Source organism: Podarcis cretensis (genome assembly GCF_951804945.1).
Source record: "Podarcis cretensis genome assembly, chromosome: 15".
NCBI lineage: Eukaryota > Metazoa > Chordata > Lepidosauria > Squamata > Lacertidae > Podarcis > Podarcis cretensis.
This window is the reverse complement of record NC_137185.1, coordinates 1,212,362-1,238,799: the sequence shown is the minus strand read 5'-3', so window position 1 is coordinate 1,238,799 and position 26,438 is coordinate 1,212,362. Positions and strand designations below refer to the sequence as shown.

Here is a 26,438-nt window from a genome sequence, read left to right as displayed (position 1 = left end):
CAGTCAATGCCTGGGTGGGCGGCCCCAGCTTAGTGGCAGTGCACCTGCCTTGCATGCAGAAGGTCCCAGGGTCAACCCTGGCAGCATTCCTGGCTTGGACTGGGAAGGACTCCCTCTCTGACACCCTGGAGAACTGCTGCCAGTCAGTGTAGACAATACTGAGCTAGATGGACCCGTGGTCTCACTCAGCATAAGGCAGCATCCTCTGATCACCAGGAACGATCTGCATGCCCCCCGGGGGTTCTGTGAGGTCTGGAGGGTGGTGGCAAAAAGGACAGGGCCTTTTCAGCGGTGGCTCCCTGCTTCTGGGGAAGAGGAGCAGCCACATACACCACCTCGCACTCCTTGGAGGAAAGGGGAGATACACATGTAATAAACCAACAGAATAAGAAGATTTCGAGAACCACAAGTTTGAGGGATTGTACCCACAATTTGTTTGTTTTTTTGAATTCATATACAAAACCATTAAAATTATGCAAAGATAAAAATAATCAGCAACGTGTGTTACAAATCTGGAAGATTTTTTTAAAAATACTTCTTGCTGTAAAGGCTTCATATGCAAGAACTATGTACACAGAGGCAAAGATCAGTAAGAAAACTGCAAGCTGGAGAGGTTGAGTCCTAATATGAGGGCTTAAAATAGGGGGAAAAACAAAACATTCCACTCTTTTAACACTCTTTTCTCAGGGTGCTTCTTGATTTCAAACATTTGTCTTTTGTTTGCAAGCTTGTTTAAGTTTCCCTCAGATGGATGGCTAAAACAATCCAAATGTGCTAATACCATGACAGTTTGTGCTTGCTAATTAACTTGCATCCTCTCCCCTTTTGCTTGCTCAGCTATCTCATCTCCCCCCAGCATGGCTGTGCTACATCAAAGAGAACCTTTTTGGAACCCCTTCCTGGCTCCAGCAGAAGAAAAGCCGCTTCCTTTTCATGTCAAGGAGACTGAACAGGGAATCAAAATGTTGCTGGCTTTTCAAGGGAACAAGCTAGAGCTGGAATGGAATGCTGGCAAATCACAGCACAAGGGACCCTCCAAAGGTCATCCAGTCCAACCCCCTGCAATTCCAAATCATCCCAATGTTCTCCTCGAGGCCGGGCGTTTCCCAAAGGCCACTTTCTGCCCCCACAATTCATTCTGCTGCAAAGAGACTTTGCTGCAGTGAGTTCCGAGCAGTTTCAAGGCCGGCAGGGGGTGAAAAGGAGAAAACTTCACAAGCAAGTGCACCTCCCGTGATTGAGACACAACACCTGGCTAGGTAAGACAACAGATGTGGAACTTGTCTGCAAAGATCCATTACAATTGGAACAGGAACCCAGAGTTGGAGGCACTGCTTTTAAGGAGAGTCCTCAAGATGAGCTGAATGCCAGAGAAACGCAAAAACAGAAACATAGAAATCCTCCTTGTCTGCTCCAGGGATTTGATCACAGCATCATAGAGTTTGAAGGGATCCCAAGCGTCATCTGGTCCAGTGTTTCCCAGCCTTGGGTCTCCAGCTGTTTTCAGACTACAATTCCCATCATCCCTGACCATTAGTCTTGCTGGCTAGGGATGATGGGACTTGTAGTCCGAAAAAAAGAGCTGGAGACCCAAGGCTGGCTCTGATCCAGTCCAGCCCCCTGTGATGTAGCTATCACAGCTAAGGAACCCCTGAGATAGGGCCACTTGGCCTCATTGCCTTAAACAGGGCCATAGCTACGGTGTGGGAGCTGTTACGGAAAAATCTGGGTGTGAGGCTGCTCAGTCACCTAGCTCGTCGGACAGAGCCCCTGGGTCCCTGTGGAATAAAGGAAGGAGTCCAGCCACCAACCGGAGCTAATAGCTGTAGACCAAGGAGTTGATTTTATATTATTTTTAAAGCTAGGTAACTTCCCTGAGCTGTCAAGTTGAAAGGATACATTCAGACATAATATTTGTAACACTGAACAACTTTAAAGATGTGCCCCCCCCATAATTTCCATAACACAGCAAAATATAAAAGTACTGTACAATAAAATGTCAAACATAAAAAACTTCCCTGGGGCCATGGGCTGCAGTCAAACACTGACAACCCCTCGTGTGAAAAGTGAGCTCGGCTGGCAGGGGGCTGGTGGGAATTTGTAGACCAAAACATTGGGAGGGTGCCAGGTTTCTGACAAAACGTTAGGTGGAGAAAACTGTTCGATCATGGAGTGGACACCCTTGGAAATGGGCTCGCCTTGAGGTTGGATGGCCATCTGCCATGTATGATCTAGTTGAGATTCCTGTCTTGCAGGGGGTTGGACTAGAGGACCTTTGGGGGTCCCACCCAACTTTACAATTCTAGGTTGGCAAAGGCTGTTCTGCCGGCCGAGCGACCAGGGTTGCAGACATTTCGCCAGGAATCTAAGTATGCAAAGTCGGCATGCTGAAGGCACGCATTCCTTTCCTTTCATAAATTCAAGCAAACAGGTGTGCGGCTGAGCACGGGCAACACTGCTCTGTGTCAGCTCGAGGCACTGGAAACAGAAAATAGGCCAGCGAACCCTCTGAAAACACGCACAGCTGCAGAGTGACGCAAAGGTCAGCCTCTGCCCTCTCCCGGACCTCGCCCTTTGCACCCGCCCCTCTGCTGGTATCCGAAATAGTCTCACCCAGCACCCCCTGCTGAGCTTTGTGTGGGGCCCAGGGCAGATCAACAGAAAATGTATTCCCTCCATCATCCACAGACTCCTTTGGAAGGTGGCAGACTCTCCTTCATGGGGGGGTTTTAAACAGCCACCTGTCGCGGATTTGGTAGCTCTGTTCCTGCATTGCAGGGGGTTGTAATGGATGACCCTTGGCGGTCCCTGGCACCTCTGCAATTCTATGGTAAAGGTAAATGGACCCCTGACCATTAGGTCCAGTCGTGGCCGACTCTGGGGTTGCGGCGCTCATCTCGCTTTATTGGCCGAGGCAGCCGGCGTACAGCTTCCGGGTCATGTGGCCAGCATGACGAAGCCGCTTCTGGCGAACCAGAGGAGCGCACAGAAATGCTGTTTACCTTCCCGCTGGAGTGGTACCTATTTATCTACTTGCACTTTGCCGTGCTTTCAAACTGCTAGGTTGGCAGGAGCAGGGACCGAGCAACGGGAGCTCACCCCATTGCGGGGATTCGAACCGCCGACCTTCTGATTGGCAAGTCCTAGGCTCTGTGGTTTAACCCACAGCGCCACCCGCGTCCCACAATTCTATGACTCTCCCATTATTTGAGGATGGCTCTCCCACCCACCGCTTCCATCTCCTGTTCTCCCAAGCTCCTTTCACCTTTCCTAAGAGGATGGGAGGCTCCAGGCCCCCCCTTGGGCAGAGCAAAGGCCGCAACATGAATCAGGGTCAGGCCTTGGAAAGCAGGAGATGAGGGGGAAAGGAGGGTGGGGGAGAAAAGAGAGAGAGGCTTTCAGTGCCTCTGAAGAAGCCTGGCATTGACTCATTCCCCGAGAGCGCCTGGGGCTGTGACAAGCGGCGTTCAGCTCGCCCCCCCCCCCCTCCAGCCACCTGGGCATGCAAAATCCCACGCAGCACAGCCTCTGAGTCAGCTCAAGAGGGAGAGCAGTAAAAATAAACCCAGGGCCCACTTCCTTGCCCCCCAGCCAAGTCACGCTGGAGAAGAGGCACAGAGAGAGAGATGGCTCAGCTGCATGCAGAGAAGGGGCACAGCTTCCCAGCATGCACTGCTCCCTCCTGGGGGGTGGCTGCCCAATAACGCTTATGGAGCTGGATCCCCCTGTTTGGGGCAAGGCCCTGGGGAGGAAGAGGGTGCCCGCCAGGTACCTGGGCCTGCAGGCAGGGGCTGAGTTCTCTCGGGCTGAGTTTGGCCAGGCGCTCTGCGTTGAAGGTCCAAAATAGGCCGCCACGTGGGCCAGAGGGGGAAAGGCCTGCCAGAGGGGTGTCTGCAAAAGGAGGGGGCGGCGGGGCCCTCTGGTTTCTCCTCAGTGAGGACTGGGTTCCTCTGCCGCAGCTGAAACACAAGAGACACAGAGACACAGACTTGAGGGTGATAGGGTTATAGATTTGGTCCTCCCTCCTCCCTTTTAACATAAGAACATAAAGAGAGCCTGCTGGATCAGGCCCATGGCCCATCTACCCAGCATCCTCTTCTCCCAGGGAACTACCAGGTGCCACTTCTGGGAAGTCCGCGAGCAGGAATTGGGCACAAGGGCAGCCCTCTCCCCTCCTGTGCTTTCCAGAAACTGGTATCTGAAAGCCTTGCTGCCTCCAGGTGTGGTGAGACGATTATACGATAATCTTTATTGCCATTGCCCCATACAGAACAACAAAATTGAAAAAATCTACATAAGACCTTCAAAACCCAACAAGCCTGCTATCCCAGCTATCCCAACCTGGTTAGCCCCCTAAAAACTCTGATACCCCATTTTTAAATACAATATACTCCCATAGGGACCCCTTACATTGCATTTAAAACCAAAATCGCATTTGGGTAGAAACTGTTTCTCAGGCAGCTAGTCCTAGTCTTTATAACCCTGGACCTTCTTCCAGAAGGCAGAAGCTGAAAGATATCATTTCCGGGGTGCGCACTATCCTGCGCTATCTCTGCAGCTTTCTTATGACACCTGGAAGCGTAGATTTGATCCAAGGTGGGAAGAGTGCACCTAGTTATTCTCTCCGCAGTCTTTACAACCCTGGACAGCATTGTTTTTCCCCTGACCGTGCAGCTCCTAAACCACACACAGAGACCATAAGTTAATACACTCTCCGCAGTACAATGATAAAATGCCATCAACAGGTCCTTTGAGAGATTGTTTTTCCGGAGGATTCTCAGATCCAGCCCAGCCCAGCCACCGATAATCCTCCACGAATTTGTCTGATCCTCTTTTAAAGCCGCTCCAACCAGTGGCCGTCCCTGCCTCCTGTGGCAGGGAGTTCCACAGTTTAACCATGCAGACTTTCTTTGGTCTGCCCTGAATCTTCCAGTTTCATTGGACGCCTACGAGTGAGAGCTCATGTTACAAGAGAGGGAAAAAACCGTTTGCCCATCCACTTTCTCCATGCTGTGAGTAATTATATTAACTCCTATCGTTTTGCCTCTCACTCGCCTTTTCTCTCAACTAAAAAGTCTGTAACGCTGCAGCCTTCCTTCACAGGAGAGTCTCTCCCTCCCTCCCCTTGATCCTTTCGGTTGCCTTTTCCGGGTCCTCTTCCAACTTTCCGAAGTGAGGCACATCACTCGCATCCGAGGCGTCGGAAATTAGCCTGGCACGAGGACAGTGGTTGGCACGAGCCTTGGGGGGGAATCAAAGACAGAGGGGCTTTGTCCCTGGAACTGGGGCTAAAGGGTTCTTTGTGGAATGGGGGGTTTGCTTTCTCTCTCTCTCCCCTTCCCCCGCCTGGCCTTCCTTTTCACTCCCAGCCATCTTCACCCCCCTTGCAAGCAACGTCCGAGTTACTGGGCAGGCTTCCCGGCCTTCTCACTGCCCCTCCATTCATGGACCGCTGGCTTCTTGGCTATATGAGGTGCCATCGCCTTTTGCAGCCGAGAGACAATGTAAGAACATCGGCACCTGCAGGATCAGACCAAAGGCAGGGGTGTAGGAAGGGGGGTGCGGTGGGGGCGGATCTCCCCAGGTGCCCTCACCAAGGGGGTGACATTTGGCACACCACCCACCCGCGACTCCCAAGCCTACCCCAAGCCGTAGGGGTAAGGCAGGGAGCTGCGCTGCTTTGCTGGTGACATTCCCCCCTTCCCCCTTCGTTCTGACAGCTTGGGGGAGGCTTGGGAGTCGCGGGTGGGCGGCACACCAAATGCCCACCATGGGCAGCTCACTACGCCCCCCTGAGAGTCTTGCTCCACCCCCTCCTGTGGCTTCCATCGTCAAGGATTCAGAAGCACTGCTGCCTCCGACGGTGGAAGTGGCTGGTAGTGGTGTGGTGTAGTGGTTAAGAGCGGTAGTCTCGTAATCTGGTGAACCAGGTTTGCTTCCCTGCTCCTCCACATGCAGCTGCTGGGTGACCTTGGGCCAGTCACACTTCTCTGAAGTCTCTCAGCCCCACTCACCTCACAGAGTGTTTGTTGTGGGGAGGAAGGGAAAGGAGAATGTTAGCCGCTTGGAGACTCCTCCGGGTAGTGATAAAGCGGGATATCAAATCCAAACTCTTCTTCTTCTCTTCTGGTAGCCACTGAAAGCCTTATCCTCCATGAATTATAAGCACAAAAGAGCCTGCTGGATTAGGCCAAAGGGGAACCACATAGTCATAGCACCACAGAATGATAGAATCGTGGAGATGGAAGGGACCCCCAGGGGTCATCTAGTCAAACCCCCCGCAATGCAGGAATCTCAACAAAAGCATCCAAGACAGAGGGCCGTCCAAGGGAAGTCCAGCTTCCTGTTCCCCCAGTGGCCAAGCAGAATCCTGTGGGAAACCAGGAGCAGGATGTGAGCACAAGAGTGCTTCTCCCTCCTGCGGTTTCCAGCCACTGGTATTCAGAAGCAGCATGGCAGAGTGGAGCCTCCATCAAGGCCCATCAGGATCTTCCTAGAAAGCCTTCCTTGCCAGAGAGGGTGTGGGCCGCAGGGCTCCGCTGAGCCCCTTCTGAGTCTCCTTCCTCCTCCGCTCACCAGCCCCACTGCCAGCTGGCTCACTGCTGCCGCCGCCATGGCTCCCCGTGGGCAGGACTGTGGCAGGTACCAGAGGAGGGAGGGACGTGGCCCATGCCTCTGACTCAACTCTCCAGCTGGCAGCAAGCGAAGCTGCAGCAAGGAAGCGCGAGGGCCTTGCGGGTACCCGCCTCCCGGGCCTAAATGCACCCTCACCCAGAAGCCCCACACGAGGGGCACTGGGAGAGCCAGACGCAAACAGGGATGGGAGCAGAGACGGCTTGGGCTCGCTTATTCCTCGCTGGTCCTGAAGGGAAATATACCCAGCAAATACAAATGAACCGTAAGTGATTGTGTTTTTATCCCTGTTTGCAAGGTGTTTCCTTTGTGTTGAAATGAACAGTCACATTCACACCATGTACTGGAAGGGCTACGATGCGGCTTTAGACAGTCACAGCTTTCCCCAAAGGATGCTGGGAAGTGTAGTCTGTTCTCCGTGCAGAGAATCATTAGGAGACTTCCCGAAACTCACCCCGTTCCCCTCCCTGAGCTACAATTCCCCGAGTGGTTTTAATAACCAATTCCTCTTTCCCAGGGAACTCTGGGAATCCTAACAACTCAGTACCCTCAACTGGCTACAGCTCCCAGAATTCTTTGGGGGGGGCAGTAGTCATGACTGCTTAAAGTGGCATCATAATGCTTCAACTGTATGGCCCGAATGTGGCCCTAGTGGTTAAGGGTGTTGGACCAGGACTGGGAAGACCTGGGTTCAAATCTCTGCTCTGCTATGACATTCACTGACATTCATGAAGCTTCAAGCTTTACCTTGGCTGAAACTGAGAGTTGACTGAGAGTTGTTTGGGGACTCCAGAGCTACAATTCCCAGAGTGGTTTAACAATCAATCTCTCTTCCTAGAGCACTCTGGGAATTGTAGCTCAGGGAGGGGAATGGGGTCTCCGAATACTTCTCAGCATCCTTAGCATACAACAATTCTCAGGATTCTTTTGGGGAAGCCACGGCTGCTGAAAGTGCTGTGGATGTGCCAAAGTAACGGCAACGGAACTTACAGAACTTTCCCGCAATGGGACAAACCATGGTGCTTTTGGCGGAAGGCGGACTGCAGCGGAACAGAAGCAGCGTCGCACCTTGTGAATGCTGTGCGAATGGGAAAGGACACTTTCTTCCACCTGTGCACCCCCCAAAGGCACACTTACGTTTCACGGCCAGCAGGGTACTTCCGTGGCAGCAGGAGACGGAGGCCACGAGGCTGGCGTGTGTCTCTCCCAGCTGCACGGGACGAGGGCTCCGGGGCTCTTCATCCTTCCGCCCCAGGCGCCCCCTGGCGCTTTTCCCCCAGGTGTACACCTCGCCATCTGGGGAGAGAGGACGTCCGCAGCAGGTTAGGGTGACAGGGAGGCCAGGCCAGACCCCCTCGGGGCCCGCTGCACCGGAAACCAAGCCCCAAACCCCACTCCACCCCATCAGCTCACCTGCTCCCACAACAGTGGTGAAGGCGTCGCCACAGCCCACCATGGTGACTCGGACAGCCTGGAGCCCCTCCACCAGGTAGGGGGTGCGGCTGGCACGGCAAGGGATGGGGCCCAGCTGCCCGTGTTGATTGCTGCCCACAGTGTAGCACTGGCCCGTGGCTGGCAACAGAAAAGGCAGAAGGGCAGGGAATAGCGCGACTCCTTCCTGCTCCTGGGTGATTTCTGAACCCCCCAAGCGAGGTGTCTTCACTGGATGCTCACCCGTGACGACTGCTGAGTGAGCCGTTCCAATGTCAGCCCACACAATGGCCTCTTCGCTCAAGGGAGCAGAGCAGGCGCAGCTGAAGACAAGGGCTTCCTCCACCTGGTCCGTGGCGAGGGGCTCCCCCTGGGGCAAGATCCTGTCCAGGCCTAGTTTGTTATACCTGGAGGAGAGTGGGGAGGGGAGAGGAGGTCAAGGGAGGGCCAAGCTGCAGAACCACCCTCTGTTTGCCAAACTCTGCCTCCTCTGGATTTGGGAGACTCTGGCCTAGCAAAACACGGGATCCAACCAGACTTTCCTTGCCCCAGTCCAGATTCAGCTCTTGCCCAGGAAGGAATAGGAGTGAGCTGTGTCAGGCCCTGGATATGAAGCCTCTGATTTGGCTCTGCCTGCTAGCCTGGCTTCCCACTCTGGCCAGGTCAGCAGGATCGGATCTTCTGCTTTATGGCATTTCTGTTTCACTACCCTCCCTCCCCAATACTCCTGTGACTGACCCTGCCCTACCTGTTGCTCCCACAGGCCAGGACCTGGTTCCTCCCCGTCAGAATCATGGAGGCGTCGATGCCGCAGAGAACCTTCTGCGCCTCGTGGTCAGGTGGGATGGAGACCTGCTGTGGGGAGTTGTGGGACTCCTGGGTGCCCAGCCCCAAGCGCCCTGGGGAGAGAGGGAAGGGGTGGGAGGTGATAATAATAATAATAATAATAATAATAATAATAATAATAATAATTTATTATTTATACCCCGCCCATCTGGCTGAGTTTCCCCACTCTGGGCGGCTTCCAATCGAGTGTTAAAAACAATACAGCATCAAATATTAAAAACTTCCCTAAACATGGCTGCCTTCAGATGTCTTTTAAAGAGAAGATAGCTGCTTATTTCCTTCACATCTGAAGGGAGGGCATTCCACAGGGCGGGTGCCACTACCGAGAAGGCCCTCTGCCTGGTTCCCTGTAACTTGGCTTTTCGCAGAGAGGGAACCGCCAGAAGGCCCTCGGCGCTGGACCTCAGTGTCCGGGCTGAACGATGGGGGTGGAGACGCTCCTTCAGGTCTACTGGACCGAGGCCCTTTAGGGCTTTCAAGGTCAGCACCAACACTTTGAATTGTGCTCAGAAACGTACTGGGAGCCAATGCAGATCTCTCAGGATGAAAGAGAGCCAAGAGAACAGGCAGCCCCAACAACCCAGTGCACCGCTGCCACTCACCATTGTCCCCTCTGCCCCACGCGAAGATCTCCCCTTCATTGGAAACAGCCAGGACGTGCGACGCCCCGCAGGCCACGTGCGTGATCTCATAGCCCAGCAGGGCCTCCACAATCTTGGGCTGCAGAGGGGGAAGGCAGCAACTGTTCAAGCAGTCTCCCCCCACAAGTCCTCCCTCTCTCTCCCCACCCACCCAGCCCCTTTCTTCCTGCCCCACAACTGCACAAGCCACCCCCACCCGTATCCCCTGCAGCCAAATTTGCCGGGGAAGGATTGCCACCTCCCAGACACGGGGGAAACCCTTGTACGCCAGACAATAAAACCATCAGTTCAATGTGTTTCTATCCTGCCTTCATTCTGTCTTTAAAACTATGGAATGGCACACTAAGGAACTTGCTCCCGCGGGAGACAGGCGTGGCCACAAAATAGGATGAGTTTAAAATTCACAGGTTTTGGGGAAATTCATGGAGGAGACGGATAATGATGGCTAGTTGCCAGGAGGGCTGTGCTCTGTCCTAAGAAGAGCCGGCTGGATCAGGCCAGCGGTCAGTCCAGCATTCTCCTCTTCTTCTTTTTTAAATACTTTTATTTTGCTTTAAACAAATACAGATAAATATAAACAACCAAATTTACAAAAAAAAATCCTTAATAATAATAATAATAATGAAAAATGCTAAAAAAACTACAAAAAATATCAAAGTACATGGTATAGGACATAAGCCATTATGGGAAAGAAAACAGAAAAAAGAAAAAGGAAAGGAGGAGGAGGAGGAAAAGAAAAAAGAAGAAAAAGAAGAAAAAGAGGAAGATGAGCCAAAACACAAGAAGGCTCATCTATTGTATGCTTCCGTCAAGGTCACAACAGATCATTATTCTTATCAAATCTCTCTATCTGCATTCCATAGAATCCCTCATCGTGGTATCAGGGAACATTTCCCTATGCGGCATCATTCTAAACATAACCAGGTCTTTCTTGATGAACCCTTCTCAAGAACCCATTTTCTTCTCACAGCCAGCAGGAAACCAGCAAGCAGGATGTGAGCATAAGAACAACTCTCCCCTTCCAGGGTGTCCAGCAACTGGCATTCAGAAGCATCATAATAATAATAATTTTATTTATACCCCGCCTTCCCCAGCCAAGACCGGGCTCAGGGCAGCTAAGACTAGGTATAAAAACAATTGATTAAAATACAATTTAAAAACAAGATTAAAGTACAACATTAAAATGCAGCCTCATTTCAGTAGAAGCTCAGATCAAAAACTTTTTTGGGGATGAAAATGTCAAGTCTTCCCCAAGGCCAACTATCCAGACTGGTCCTACGTGGGCCAGAAAAAAACCAGGGAAGTCCCCAAATAGGAGTTCCATCACAGAAGGAGAAAGGAAAAAGGAAAGAGGGGGAGGGGATCAAGTTGATTCCAAGCCAAAGGCCAGGTGGAACAACATAGAACAGCCATTGTGTCGAGTAGCCATCAACAGCCCTCTCCTCCACCCTTGGCAGGCACCCCTGCCACCTGCAGGAGTTTCGAAGTTTAACTATGCGCCACGTAAAGGACTTTCTTCTATCTGCCTTCAACCTTCCAGCGTTCAGTTTCCCTGGATGTCTCCAAGGTTGGTGGCAAGAGATGCTTCTGAGCACCAGTTGCTGGAACCCCCGGGGGGAGAAGGCTCTTGTGGCCCATGCCCTGCTTGTGTGCTTCCCTTTGGCGACATGTGGCTGAGTGCTGTGAGAACAGGAGGCTGGGCTAGATGGGTCCCCTGCAGCCAGACCCAGCAGCCAGACCCAGCTCCTGTACAGCAGCAGCCACAGGGAGGAATTCTGGCCTCCAGGGAATCTGGGGAAAGTGGCCAAACCAGCCCACCAGCCTAACGATGCTCAGAAATTGAGCCCTGGCCAACCTGGGTGACGTCTATGAAGGTCTCGTGCCCCAGGCACCCACTGCTGCCGCTGCCAAAGGTCAGGACGATCCCTCGGTCTGCAGGGGGAAAGGAAGGCTGTCAGCACAGTCCAGAGCAGAGGATGCCAAAGGAAGGAAGGGAAAATGAACCACCTTCGCTTCCTCATGATCAAGGGGGCAGTGAGTGTGTATGCATGGTGGGGCCAGATCCCTGTGCAACCATCCCTTACACAACTGCTGCCCTCCAGTGACAAGCAGGAAAATCATCATCATCATCATCATAAATTTTATTTCTACCCCGCCCTCCCCACCCAGAGCCGGGCTCAGGGCGACTAACAGCCCTAAAATTTCAGTAAAAACATAATAAGAAAAAAAGAAAAAGAACAATTTAAAATACAGGTTAACATGCAATTTAAAATGAAGCCTCATTTTAAAAGTCAAAACCATAAAGGTGAGGGAAACACAAGGGTCAGACTGAGTCCAAACCAAAGGCCAGGCGGAACAGCTCTGTCTTGCAGGCCCTGCGGAAAGATGTCAAGTCCCGCAGGGCCCTGGTCTCTTGTGACAGAGTGTTCCACCAAGTTGGGGCCAGTACTGAAAAGGCCCTGGCCCTAGTTAAGGCCAACCTAACCACCTTGTGACTTGGGACCTCCAAAATGTTGTCATTTGTGGACCTTAAGGTCCTCCATGGGGCACGCCAGGAGAGGCGGTCCTCTCCTGTGCCTTGACAGCCCCCTTAGCTTCTCTTTGTTGTACCTGTCAGGCAGGTGGTGAAAAGGTCCCCACAGGCCACGAGCTTGATGGTCACCCCGGACTGGCCCTCTAGGAAGCGGCAGACAAATTGGGGCTGCAGCTGCTCAGTGGCCCCGGGGAGCGAGGGCCCCCCCGCCGTGCCAAGTGGGGGCGGCTGGTGGAGAGAGAGAGAAAGAGAGAAAGAAAACAGCAGGAAGAGGGTGTGTTACATTCCTGCCCGGGTCCGTTGGAGCAAACTGGGCCTAGTTTGAATGGCGGCTGGTGGCAACAGGGTCAGGGCTCAGCAACGCAGCATCCAAAGAAAGCAGAGATGCTTGAGCATATGCAGAACATACTGAAGTGTCCTGGCTGCCACAACCCGCCCTGGGGGGGGGGGAAACATCTGGGGCTAACAGCAAAAGAATACAGGCCAGGATACATTGCCACCAAGCATGTATGAGCCCCAGGGGCCTAGCATGAATTTTATTTATGCAACCTTAACTGGCTAGAGGGTCACGGGCTAGAGGGTCGCATAGGGCTTGCTGATCAGAAGGTCAGTGGTTCAAATCCCCGCGACGGGATGAGCTCCCGTTGCTCGGTCCCTGCTCCTGTCAACCTAGCAGTTCCAAAGCACATCAGAGTGCAAGTAGATAAATAGGTACCGCTCCAGCGGGAAGGTAAACGGCGTTTCCATGCACTGCTCTGGCTCGCCAGAAGCAGCTTAGTCATGCTGGCCACATGACCCAGAAGCAGTACGCCGGCTCCCTTGGCCAGTAAAACGAGATGAGCGCCACAACCCCAGAGTTGTCTGTGACTGGACCTAACGGTCAGGGGTCCCTTTATCTTTAACTGGCTAGATTTCAACCACACAAGGTTGACATTGCTCAGGTTAACTGTGCATAAGATGTGATCGTACTGTACAACGAAACACAGGGCCCAGGAGTTTCAAGCAGAAGGACAAGCTGGTCTAATGTAAGGCATATTTAGAAATTCTCAGTCAGCCTCCTTCCTCCTTTCAATAATCCCCAGAGCTGGGAGACGGATAACGAGGAGCTCCTCACCCACCCACAAACCTGTGGGACCCCTCCTCGCCCTCTCACCTCCCACAGGATCAGCCGCCCAGATTTGGTCACGCCCGCCTTCTGGGTCCTTCCGGTGGAGACCTGCACCACTTCGGTGTTCAGCATGGGCAGGCGCAGAGGTAGGGTGATCCCGCCCCCCCAGGTGTAGACGGAAGATGGGGCGGGGGGGATGCCTGGCCTCGCCGAGCCAGCTCTGGAGCCTGGGTCCAAGAGAAAAGCCCTGTGAGTTAGTGGACCTGGGGGGCGGGGGAAGTGGGGAACCCCCAGACTCAGGAAAGGGGAGGTTGGTGGTATGGAAGGCCATTGTTATCCAGTTGGCCATTGTGAGAAGAGGATACTGGACTGGGTGGGCCATTGGCCTAATCCAGCAGGACAGAAAATAACAGCAGATAATAATAATAATAATAATAATAATAATAATAATAATTTATTTATATCCCGCCCTCCCCAGGCTCAGAGCGGCTAACAACAATAAAATTAACACAGCATTTTAAAATCAATTAAAAGATAACTTTCGATATGGGAAGGATGCATTGACCATACATGCCCTTGTCAGCTGTGGTGCCCCAAACTAAAGCCTTCACACACACCCCACCCCAGTCGTGCCCTCTGGGCCACTGGGGAAGGGCCACAGGCAATGCCCCCCCCCAAATAAAGAGTGTGAAGCCCTCTTCCAAAGGCCTCCCACCTTACCTCTGGTTCTAGGGCCGACGGCTCCCGCTCCCACCCTGCCGTGGGTCACTGGTGGCACAGCGGCCAGCGGCTTCTCGGGCCTGGGGGGGGGGGGAGGAAGAGGGTGAGCTTCTCTCAGACAGCGGTGGCAGGGAAGGGCTGCAGCTCAGAGGCAGAGGATCTGCTTGGCATGCAGAAGGTCCCAGGTCTAAGGCCCAGTGGCAGCATCTCTGGGTAAGGCCCGGGAAGATTCCTGTCTTAAAACCTTGGAGATCTGTGACTCAGTGAAGACAATGCTGAGCTAAACAGGGCAATGGGCTGACTTAGACTAAGGCAGCCTCCTGTGTTCCTATTTCAAAGAGGAAAACGGAAGGGACTTCTGTTGAAGGATGTTGATAAGCTGGAAGGTGTGCAGAGGAGGGCGACCAGGATGATCAAGGGTCTGGAAACAGAGTCTTTAAGAGGAACGGTTGAGGGAGTTGGGGATGTTTAGCCTGGAAAAGAGGAGACACTGAGAGCCATCTTCGAATATCTAAGGGGCTGTCAAATGGAAGAGGGAGCAAGCTTCTTTTCTCCTGCTCTAGAGCAGGCATAGGCAAACTCCAGCCCTCCAGATGTTTGGGACTACAACTCCCATCATCCCTAGCTAACAGGACCAGTGGTCAGGGATGATGGGAATTGTAGTCCCAAACATCTGGAGGGCCGGAATTTGCCTGTGCCTGCTCTAGAGGGTAGGACTTGAACCAACGGCTTCAACTTACAGGAAATGAGATCCCAACTCAACATCAGGAAGAACTTCCTAACAGTAAGAGCTGTTCGAGGTGGAATGGATTCCCTCTGAAAGACCCTCCTTCCTTGGAGGAGTTTTAAAGCAGAGGTTGGATGGCCATCTGCAACTGATGCTTTAGCTGAGATTCCTGCACTGCAGGGGGTTGGACTGGGTAACCTTTGGGGTCCATTCCAACTCTACAATTTTATGATTCTATGGTTCTTCATGCAGTGCATGGTTAAAGGATGGAACTCCCTCCTGCAGGGATGGCCACCAATTTGGATGCCTTAAAAGAGGACAAATTCACAGAGCGTAAGGCTATCAATGGGCACCAGCCATGCTTCTGAATCCCAGCTGCTGGAAACCACAGGAGGGGAGAGGGCTCTTGCGCTCAGGTCCTGCTTGTGGCCTTCTCATTAGGGCATCTGCTTGAGAACAGGATGCTGGGCCAGATGGACCACTGGCCTGATCCAGCAGGCTCTTATGCTCTTCGCCTGGAACCATGAGGACTAGAGTCTTACTTTACAGCTCTACAGCAAAGGCCCTTCTTTCAAAGCCCTGGGCTTGATCCTCAGTGGCATCTCCCGGTAAGGATAGCTCAGCTGGTATAGCATGAGACTCAACCTTGGGGTTTGGGGTTTGAGCCCACATTGGGCAAAAGGATTCCTGCATTGCAGGGGGTTGGACTAGATGACCCTCGTGGTCCCTTCCAATGCTACAGTTCTATAATACTGTGACTAGGAACATCCCCTGCCTGGGAGCCCAGGGAGTCGCTGCTGCCAGCCAGTGCAAGCCCTACTGAGCTAAGTGGGCCCATGAGCTGAGTGTTCCTGGAGGAGGGGGCGTCAGCGCCACCACATGGGCCCAGGACTTGCCTCCTCATCCTGACACTGCCGACGTCGGTGTAGAGGTTCAGGAGGGGCCGGGCGCAGATGGCCTCCGCCATGATCTCGTTGAGCTGGGGCCGCTTGGAGGGGTCCAGGTTGAGCAGGCTGAGGATCAGCTGGCGCAGTTCGGGGCTGTAGCGGTCCGAGATGGGGGCGAAAGTCCCACTCATGATCTTCAGGACCAAGGCTGGCAGGTTCTGTGTGCGAATGATGGCGGGACAGTTAGGAGAGAAGGCATGGAATGCCGCCTTGCCATACTGCCTTCCCCAAGAAGCGATAGGTAAGGAGCGGCCAGCGCCACACCAGCAAGGCAGGGCACATAAAGGAGGAAGGTGAGGAGAGGTTTGTGAAATCATTGACTAGACCAGTGGTTCTCAACGTGGGTGGTACTGCTCCCAGGGGAGGGGGATTCCCTGGGGGGACCCTAAGAGGCAAAGGGGGCACTGGAGGCGGAGCCCTCCAAGTAGGCTGATCACTTATTTACGATTGACCAGGCTGGAGCCTAGAGCGAAACACCTTCCTTGCTTTGTATTTAAAGGTTTACTGCTTTTATCGCTTTCAAAGCTATTTCTTTGGGTAGCATCTGTTTGCCACATGTCACAAGATAGCCAATTATTGCTAACAGAGATTGATTTTCTTAATAAAGTTATAGCACATCTGTGATAGGTGAAAGTTTGTGTGTAACTTATATATTAAATATTTTATGCTATAAACCTCCTTCATCTTTATGGTTTCGTCAATAAGAATGAGCCCAAATTTTTCCATGCAATATCTGGTATCAATGGATCAAGTTCGCCAGCTAAGAAACAAAATCATTTTATTTGGATTTTAATAATAATAATAATAATAATTTATTTATATCCCGCCCTCCCCAGCCAAAGCCGGGCTCAGATCAGCTAACAACAGTAAAATGATACAACATTCTAAAATCATTTCATTATAAAATCAGTTCAAATCAGATTAATAGCATAATTTATAATTTTGAATAAACATGCAATTCATTGTTACTGATTTGAATGTTCTTGCATTATCTTCCTTTTTTATAGGGTAGGGTAGGGTGCACTGGGGAATAATTTAGGGAACCATGGAGGCAGTGGCCCCAAAATGCTTGGGAACTAGAGGACTAAACTGAGAGCCGGTTTATCTGACCTGGCCGTCAAGCACTCTTCTGACCAGGGGACCAGCTTCCTAGAGGCATGAAGCTGTCCCCTCTCGGAGACAGGATGCTGGGCCACTGCACAGAACCCGACACAATCGTTTACAGGACCAAGGCTGAGCAGACAGGACACAGAGACTAGCCAGCCCTCCACTCCAACCAGATTTCGAAGGTGTCTCCTTACCGCGGCCTCAAAAGCCCTCTTCAGGCTGGCCAGCTCATAGAGCACACAGCCCAGAGCCCAGATGTCACTCTTCTGGTTGTAAGGCTTGCCCTCGCAGAGCTCCGGGGAGATGTAGCAGGGGGTGCCCACCACCTAGGAAACAACATGGATGTGCGAATGAGGCCCAAAGCAAAGGTGGAGGGGCGAGTATTACTCTCTCTTTTTTCTTGAATAATGTTATTAACGTTTTAATATTACAATGCCAAATCTAGTACTGTATTTTCTGGCGTATAAGATTACTTTTTAACCCAGGAAAATCTTCTCAAAAGTCGGGGGTTGTCTTATACACCGGCTACAGCAGAAGCTCCTGCAGCAACTCCCCACCAAAGGATAAAACGACAGCAAATTAAATCAGAGGACACCAAGCTCTCTAGATGAAGCAGAAATACGCTTGAAAATTGGCCCCAGAAGCCCCCGGCCACTGGGAAGTGGAGCGGATTTCCAAGCTGGACTGGAGACTGGTTTTTTTTAATTTTTATTTGGTGTGCGTTGGAAGAGGGGTAGTTTTATACGGCGAGTATATCCCAAACTCCAGTTAAAATATAAACAGGAAAAGTTGCGGAGGGGGTTATCTTATACGCCCAGTCGTCATATACGCCGGAAAATACGGTATATATCAAATCTCCTTGTTTCCCAAGAAGAAAATGAATGAATGAAATAAAAACAGTAAAAAAAGAAAATGACGTGTGTGACGGGAATCCTATAACAAAAAATCTGATAGTGCTGTGTAATGGTTCTAAGGGGTTGCTCGTGCGAAAGCAGGTGCCTATCTCCCTGGCTGGGTGCAAACACCTGGCTGGGTTGCCAAAGTGAACCTCCTCTGTCCGGACAGCCACTCACCCGTGGCTGACTCAGTCGCTGGCAGAATCCGTGAGTGGGCGTTTCTTAAACTTCTTCCAGCAAAGAAGCTCTTTGACGCCTAGTCTCCGCCTACCCTCTCTGCGCGAAAGCCTTCTGCACAGGGAGGGCGTGGGCAACGGAGGACCCCTACTCTCCCCGCTGGTCCCCGGCAAGGAGTCATGGGACCGCTTCGCCACTTCCCCCACCTGCCCCCTTCTCCACTGGTGCTACGCTGATTCTCTTCCCCAGAAGATGGGCTGCTTCTCCCGATCCCTGGACGCTCTCAGGAATCCCTCTGGCTTTTGCGCTCCCCCTCCAGTACTGATGGCAGTTCCCTGACATCCACCCCCTCCTCAGGACCCCCCGCAACCCCGGCACGATCTTCCGATACCTCCTCCTCTCTCTCTTCGACCGACGATGTGGGGAACCCCCTGAAAGAACTGTCATCATCTTCTGAGGATTCAAAACCAGCCTCCCATCCCCTCGCATCTCTTCCAGCTGGTCGAACCTCCCAGTCTGATTCTTCTCCCTCAGACACTTCCCCTCCCTCCTCTTCGGAGGCAGGAAACCCCACAAAACCCCTTTGTCTGTGGGTCCGAATTCTTCCTCCCAGAATCTAGCTAATGGTTTAGGCCTATCCGGGAACAAACCATGAAACTCTTCCACCAGATACCCGTCCGTGATTGATTCAGCAGGGACCCAAGTGTTTTCCGACCTGGGTTCTCCATCCCAGGCTATCAAGTACTCTACCTGGTGACCCCGCCACCTCAAATCGAGTATTTTCGTAGCTTCGTTACAGAGTTCCCTCTCCTCTACCCGCGGGTGGGTGGTAACCCCTCCCTACCTTCCTGGGAATTCCCACCCCTCCCTGTACTGTGAAAGTAGGGACCTATGGAACACCGGATGTATCTTCATGCTGTCAGGCAACTTGAGTTTAAATGCCACTGGGTTGACCTGCTGTATTACCTCAAAGGGCCCCAGTCGCCTTCTTGCACCCTCTTGCACCCTCCCTTTAGGGGCAACCCTTGGGACGACAACCACACCCGGTCTCCCACCTGTATGGCCTCCCCCTCCCGACGGTGCCTGTCTGCCTGCCTCTTGTAAACTTCCTTGGCCCTCTCCAAGTTCAGCCTGAGTTGCTGGTGTAAGGCCTCCATTTCTTCGGCAAATTGCTCAGCTGCAGGTACACTCCATCCTGCTAGGAAAGTATCTTTCACCCATTCAGTGCCTGTGAGAATGTTTGCTCTTTAAAATTCCTCCTGAATTTTTGATAATACAATTTGTTTTAAACCCCGGGACCATGCAGTGAAGGGTGAGTAAGAAACCAAAGAAATTAATCCAATAATAATACCAAATGGCCTCATGAGGGAGAGAATTCCACAAACAGGGACCCACCGCTAAGAAGGCCCTGTCAAGGGGCAGTAGCACATTGGCTGCCCTGTGACTGACACCACACCTAGCCAGTCCAGAGGCTTCAAATCACCGGCCAATCACAGGGGGAGGGAGGTGGGCACCAGGAGTTGCTATCAGTTGTTCTCACCGTGTAAGCTTTGCTCTTGCTACTGAGGATCTTGGAGATGCCAAAGTCCCCAATCTTGACGATCATGTGGTGCTTGTCCAGGAGGATGTTCTGAGTCTTGAGGTCCCGGTGGAGGATCTGCTTGGTGTGGACGTGGTGGAGGGCCAGGAGGATCTGGACAAAGAAGTGGAGGATGGTCTCCTCGTCCAGTAGGGAGTTGCCCCTCTTGTGGATGAACTCAGCCAGCGTCCCACCTGGCAGGGAGCAAGCAGAGAGAGGCCAGCATAATACCTGGGGCATGGTGGGATTAGCGAGGGGGGTGCTAAGAGCCAAGGGGGTGGCAGGTGGGCACTGGAAGTGAAAACGACTACCAGACTTTCTTTGAAAAGCTGGTATCATTGAATCAAGTTCATCCATTTTGTTGAATTAAACTGAATAGTTCCTATATATATTCTGAATAGTTCCTATATGCAGTGGTACCTCGGGTTAAGTACTTAATTCGTTCCAGAGGTCTGTTCTTAACATGAAACTGTTCTTAACCTGAAGCACCACTTTAGCTAATGGGGCCTCCTGCTGCTGCCGCACCACCGGAACACAATTTCTGTTCTCATCCTGAAGCAAAGTTCTTAACCCAGGGTACTATTTCTGGGTTAGCAGAGTCTGTAACCTGAAGCGTATTTAACCTGAAGCGTATGTAACCCGAGGTACCACTGTAGTTTTAATTGGATTTTGAATAAACGTGCAATTAATTGTTACGGTTTTGAACTTGACTGTGTTATCAACTTCCCTACAAGGCTGTTATGTACTGAGTTGAATAGGATGCAAAATGCAGCAGTCTGATTGGTCCTAGAACTATAGGATCCAGAATGCAGCAGTCTGATTGGTCCTAGAACAATAGGATCCAGAATGTAGCAGTCTGATTGGTCCGCAGGAGCCACCCAATCCAACTCCGGGTGGAAGTGAATCTGCAACCTGATTGGCCTACAGGAGAATCCCAGAATTAGCTAATCACGTGGGGCCCACTATGTAAATAATCTATATAAAGCAGACATTTCAGGGGAACTTCCATTCCTCACTACTCTGAGCTGAATAAAGAGCATGAAATCCACACTAGACTCTGAGTATATTTCAAGGGCCAAGCAAACTGCTATTGTGAATCATGTTTTTATTAGGGTAGGGGGCACTGGGGGTGCGTTTATGGAACCTAGGAGGCATGGTCCCCAAAGCTTTGGGGCCTACTGATCTAAACTGCTTTTGATATTGCATTTTAAATTGTTGTGATTTTAGATTTTAAATTCTTATCATAGAATTGTAGAGTTGGAAGGGACACACACAGGGCCATCTAGTGCATCTCCCTGAAATGCACCATATTTTGAAGGGCTAGTGATAAATGGAATAATAACAAAAATAACAGAAAGCCGCCCCCCGCCCCCCGGAAAACTACAGCACTTTCTCCCCTGAATGGGAGCAGAGCTACAGTTGTCCCTAAACGGGTTAAACCCTGTGCTCCTTGACAAGGGTGGAACCACAAGGAAGAAATCCATTTTTTCTCCAAGGGCAGAGCGAGCTGAACCTGTTCCTTCTGCCTCAAAGATATGGGGGTCTGTAGATCCTCCTAGTCCAGGAAGCACACCCCGGCCCCCCACCCCTTGCGAAAAACACACATGCCAAACAAACCCGGTGCTCTTTTGTTTCCAAACCACAAACCCAAAGCCAAATCTCAGGTTTGCAGCTACCTTGCCACCGCTGGTGGCTTTGAAACCTGAAACCTCCTTTTCACCTGCCTGAAGGTGACCTGCAAAAAAGAGGCTGGGGAGGGGGAGGTGGTGTGCTGTAGGGCAGGCCCTGGGAACAATGGTGTTCCTCTCTGGCATTCTTCCCACTGCCATAGGTCCAGGTGTTGCTAGGAAGCCGCATGTCAAAGACTGCCTTGACCTGGAGGTTGGAGAGGGAGGGCTCAGTGCCTTTTTCACCCAACGGTTTTTCTCGAGCTTTAGCTCTCCCAGGAGAAGGAAGGCAGATGCTGGAAGTTCCTTTTGACTCTGTCAGGGCATCGGTCCATGTAGCTCAGTGCTGCCAGCAGCTCATAAGGAGAGCCTGCTGGATCAGGCCAATGAGCGGCTGCCGAGACCACATAATACCAGTCTTGAAAGACCTACACTGGCTCCCAGTCTGTTTCCGAGCACAATTCAAAGTGTTGGGGCTGACCTTTAAAGCCCTAAATGGCCCAGTATACCTGAAGGAGCGTCTCCACCCCCATCGTTCTACCCGGACACTGAGGTCCACGCCGAGGGTCTTCTGGCGGTTCCCTCTCTGCGAGAAGCCAAGTTACAGGGAACCAGGCAGAGGGCCTTCTTGGTAGTGGCACCCGCCCTGTGGAACACCCTCCCACCAGATGTCAAAGAGAAAAACAACTACCAAACTTTTAGAAGACATCTGAAGGCAGCCCTGTTTAGGGAAGCTTTTAATGTTTAATAGGTTATTGTATTTTGGTGTTTTGTTGGAAGCCGCCCAGAGTGGCTGGGGAAACCCAGCCAGATGGGCGGGGTATAAATAATAAATTATTATTATTATTATTATTATTATTATTATTATTATTATTATTATTATTATTTTATTCCATCTAGACCAGCATCCTCTTCTCATAGGGGCTAGCCTGAGAGCAACTCTCTCCTCCTGTGGTTCCCAGCAACGGGGATTCAGAAACATTGCCGCTTCCAGCTATGAAGGCACAGCACAGCTATCATGGCTGGCAGCCATCGGCAGCCCTCTCTTCCATGAGTCTTACCCAGTTTGGACAAGCTAAGATTAAACCCAAGCGTGGAAAAAAATGTTACTGTTTTCAAACCAGGTCAGCTCAGTCAGTAGAGCACGAGACCCTTAATCTCAGGCTCAGGGGTTTAAGCCCCACACTGGGTAAAATATTCCTGTATTGCAGGGGGTTGGACTAGATGACTCTCATGGTCCCTTCCCACTCTACGATTATAAGGAAATAAAACAGACCATGGATAGGGAACCAGGGGCCTTCTAGGTGGGACTCCCAATTCCCAGCAGACCCAGCGTCCGGGGATTATGGGAGTCCAGCAGTTTCTTGAGGTTCCTAATAATAATAATAATAATAATAATAATAATAATAATAATAATAAAAATACAGTGGTGCCCCACAAGACGAATGCCTCGCAAGACGGAAAACTCGCTAGACGAAAGAGTTTTCCGTTTTGGAGGTGCTTCGCAAAACGAATTTCCTATGGGCTTGCTTCGAAAGACGAAAATGTCTTGCGAGTTCCTGCGGGTTTTTTTTCCTTCCCCCCCCCCCTTTTTCTAAGCCGCTAAGCCGCTAAAAGCCGCTAAACCGCTAATAGCGCTAAGCCGCTAAGCCGTCAATGGGCTTGCTTCCCAAGACGAAAAAACCGCTAGACGAAGAGAATTGCGGAACGGATTCTTTTCGTCTTGCGAGGCACCACTGTATTAATTTATTATTTATACCTCACCCATCTGGCTGCGTTTCCCCAGCCACTCTGGGCTGTTCCCAACAAAAGATTAAAATACAATAATTCACTGAATGTTAAAAGCTTCCCTAAACAGGGTTGCCTTCAGATATCTTCTAAAAGTCAGATAGTTGTTTATTTCTTTGACATCTGAAGGGAGGGCGTTCCACAGGGCGGGCGCCACCACCGAGAAGGCCCTCTGTCTGGTTCCCTGTAACCTCACTTCTCGCAGAGAGGGAACTGCCAGAAGGCCCTCGGAGCTAGACCTCAGTGTCTGGGCAGAACGATGGGGGTGGAGACGCTCCTTCAGGTATACTGGGCCAAGGCTGTTTAGGGCTTTAAAGGTCCGCACCAACACTTTGAATTGTGCTCGGAAACGTACTGGGAGCCAATGTGTGGTGTTGAGCAGCTGCCCCAAACCTGGCACCCTCAAGACTGAATGATTTGGGGTTGGGGTTGGAGCTGGCAGAACCACAGCTGTACTGGCTGGGACTGATGGGAGCTGTAGTCCAAACATCTGAAGAGTGCTAGGATAGCTTAAGGGCAGCCTTCAGCCTGCAGGGCCTGTATTGCACCCCCCTTTCCCTAGAGGTACGAGCCTTTAGGTGGCAGGAGTGCGCCCTGCTGCCTTGGGGACCCACGATCCTCACCCGGCGCATATTCCATGGAGATCATGAGCGCCTTGTCCTCCAGGAAGTTCTCGTAGTATTCGATGACGTGGGGGTGGTGGAGCAGCTTCAGCACTTGGCACTCGTTCTGGGCGGCCAGCCGCTCGTCCTTGGTCATCTGCTCCACGGGGATCTGCTTCAGGATCACCAGCTTCTGGTCCATTTTCCGAAGGCAGAGGTGGACGATCCTGAGGGACAGGGGAGCACAAAAAGACCAAGAAGGAAGTCAGCCCCTAAACATCGGAAGCCATATTGGTACGCAGTCTGGCCATGGAGTCACCCAGCCCAGGGCTGTCAGCTCTGACTGGCAGAGGCTCACCAGGGTGTCAGGGACAGGAAACTAACAACAACAACAACAACAACAACAACAACAACAACACCGAATATAGATACAGTAAAAACATTAAGAACAAAACAAAAAATAAGAAACCCAACAAACAGTTGATTAAAATATAAGTTAGAGTACAGTTTAAAATGTAGCTTAAAATGCAGCCTCATTTTAGTGGTAGCCTATAGATCAAAGCCGTAAGGGGAGAAAACATCAAATATTCACTGGGGCAAACTATCCATGCTGGTCCTACATGGGCCAGCAAAATGAGCCAAGGGAAAAGGTATATACAAAATCCCATATAAGGGGTTCCATCAAAAAAATAAAGGAATGGGGGGGGGGGGGGTCAGACTGTGCCTTGGCCAAAGGCCTGGTGGAACAGCTCTGACTTGCAGGCCCTGCGGAAGGATGTCAAATCCCGCAGGGCCCTGGTCTCTTGTGGCAGAGCGTTCCACCAGGCCAGGGCCAGAGCTGAAAAGGCCCTGGCCCTGGTTGAGACCAATCTAATCTCCTTGGGGCTCGGGACTTCCAAAGTGTTGTTATTTATGGACCTTAAGGTCCTCTGTGGGGCATACCAGGAGAGGCGGTCCCGTAGGTACAAGGGTCCTAGGCCTCATAGGGCTTTAAAGGTCAAAACCAGCACCTTAAACCTGACCCTGTACTCCACAGGGAGTCAGTGCAACTGGTATAGCACCGGATGAATGTGATCTCGCGGCAAGGGCCCCGTAAGGAGTATCGCCGCGGCATTCTGCACCTGCTGGAGTTTCTTAAACATTAGGAAGAACTTTCTGACGGTATGAGCCATTCAGCAGTGGAATGGACTACCATGGACTCTCCTGCACTGGAGAGTTTTCAAACAGGTTGGTTGGCCAGGGATTCTTTAGCTGTGATTCCTCCACAGCAGGGAACTAGGTGGATCTTGTGGTTCCTTTCCAGCCCTACAATTCTATGATTCTATAGCAGTAAGATCCTTTTTGAACCTGGGGTCTTCAGGACAAAAAGCAGGCATCTCTACCATTGCAGGGGGGAAAGCCTCAAAGCTGTGCCATGGCTGAAATATCCTGGATAAGTCATCATCAGTTAGCTCAGTTGCCCATCTGTGAAATGGAAGCAGTAAACATGGCCTACTTTCCAACTCTGGAAAAGCGTACAAATGAAAATGTAATGCACACATGATTAGAACACCCCCTTAGGACATTTTGCGTCACGGCTGTTTTATCTGGGGAGTGTAACATGTGAATGTGACTCATGCAGGAGAGAAGCAATGGGACACTCTTTTAAAAAAAAAAAAAAGTCGGAATGCGGAATCTGTGGCCCTTCAGATGTCATGGCGCTGTGACCCCCATCAACCCCCAACATGGGATGATGGGAATTGTAGTCCAACAACATCTGGAGGACTGCATAGCCCCTGCTTTAAAACTGCTTCTGGTTTTATGGCATTTTGCTTTCACTGTTGTGTATAATTTTTATTTCTTTTTATCTCTTAGCTGTCTTTATACTGATTGCATATACTGTAGAGGGAAGGCATTAATGAAAGAAAAGGTGAATTTAAGGCCTAGGGTCACAAGATTCCACATGAGCTCAGCCATAGGCTGGCTCCAATTGCATTTTGTTCAGAGTAGACCTACTGAAATAATGAATGGACCTCAGCCCTGAGGCACCCTGCTGTGATTTAAATGACATCCAGATTAAAATAACCACATACAATGTAAAATGCAGCAGATAAGCCATGCAGTGTTAAATGGAGAGAATATAAAAGAACCTCCTGAAATTAAGTGCAATTAAGTCTGGGAACGTAAGAGCGCCTTTAACGGGTGCCAAAACATCATTAGGGGTGGGGCTCAAACTACACTCAGAGAGGAGACTGTTCTACTCAATATTTCCTATACCTTCCTCTCCAGTCATTTCCCTCCAAAGATAGGGAAACTAAACTGTGCCAAGGTGACCCAAGGAACTTCATGGCTCCTTCAGTGCAGGATTTGAACCCAGATCACCCTGCATTCCTTGGCCACAATGCCACCCTGGCTCTCATCCTCTGTATGCTTCCTTGGGAGTAGGCGCCACTTTTATTTCGAGTGGGTTAAATTGTGCATAGAGAATGGCAGATTGAGAAAATTCCTGGCCAATGGGGGAAGGTGATTTATTTCGTCCTGAATTGTTTTTTTTTTTTTAAATGCAGTCATATGTATTATACATATACATCTATATGAGCTCCTTTTATTTGCATATGCAATACACGCACATTAATATGCATATGCATATTTTGGTAGCTTCTTTCATTTGCATAGGTTCATTATTCGAAAATAGCATTTTTAAAAAAAAGCTTTCTTAGGACAGGGCTGCGACCAGAGCAAGAGAGAGATGCGAGGGGGGAAAGGGGTGCTTCGTCGGGACGCCCCTTTCAAACTGGGGGTGAGGCGTCCCCCAAAACCCTGATTGGCTGGAGGGAGGGGTGCGCCCCTCCCATCACCATGGCAACAGCGTCGGCATGCACCCGCGAGTGCGAGAGAAAGAGAGAGAAAGTGTTTTCCGCCCGTCCGCTCGCCCCTGTTCTCACCCGAACGCCCCCCTCCCGACCACCCGGATTCGCTCGTATTTCTCCATCGCGCTTCTTCTTTCCCAGCCAGGCCGCGGCCACAGGGTCTCGCGTCGCCATGGAGACGCTTCCG

General features: G+C 51.2%; 1 protein-coding gene across 1 annotated transcript; it reads right to left on the bottom strand.

Annotated features, from left to right (window-relative positions):
* NEK8 (NIMA related kinase 8) lies at window positions 1-26,438 on the bottom strand. Its single transcript, XM_079955593.1, has 16 exons — window positions 26,327-26,438; window positions 23,424-23,629; window positions 19,307-19,539; window positions 16,888-17,019; window positions 15,536-15,744; window positions 13,913-13,992; window positions 13,238-13,419; window positions 12,162-12,312; window positions 11,407-11,483; window positions 9,513-9,630; window positions 8,813-8,963; window positions 8,308-8,471; window positions 8,047-8,205; window positions 7,771-7,929; window positions 3,773-3,959; window positions 1-344 (listed from the first exon to the last, which is right to left on the bottom strand). The coding sequence occupies exons 1-15, from the start codon at window positions 26,371-26,373 to the stop codon at window positions 3,931-3,933; spliced, it is 2,097 nt and encodes a 698-aa protein (XP_079811719.1). The 5' UTR covers window positions 26,374-26,438; the 3' UTR covers window positions 1-344; window positions 3,773-3,930.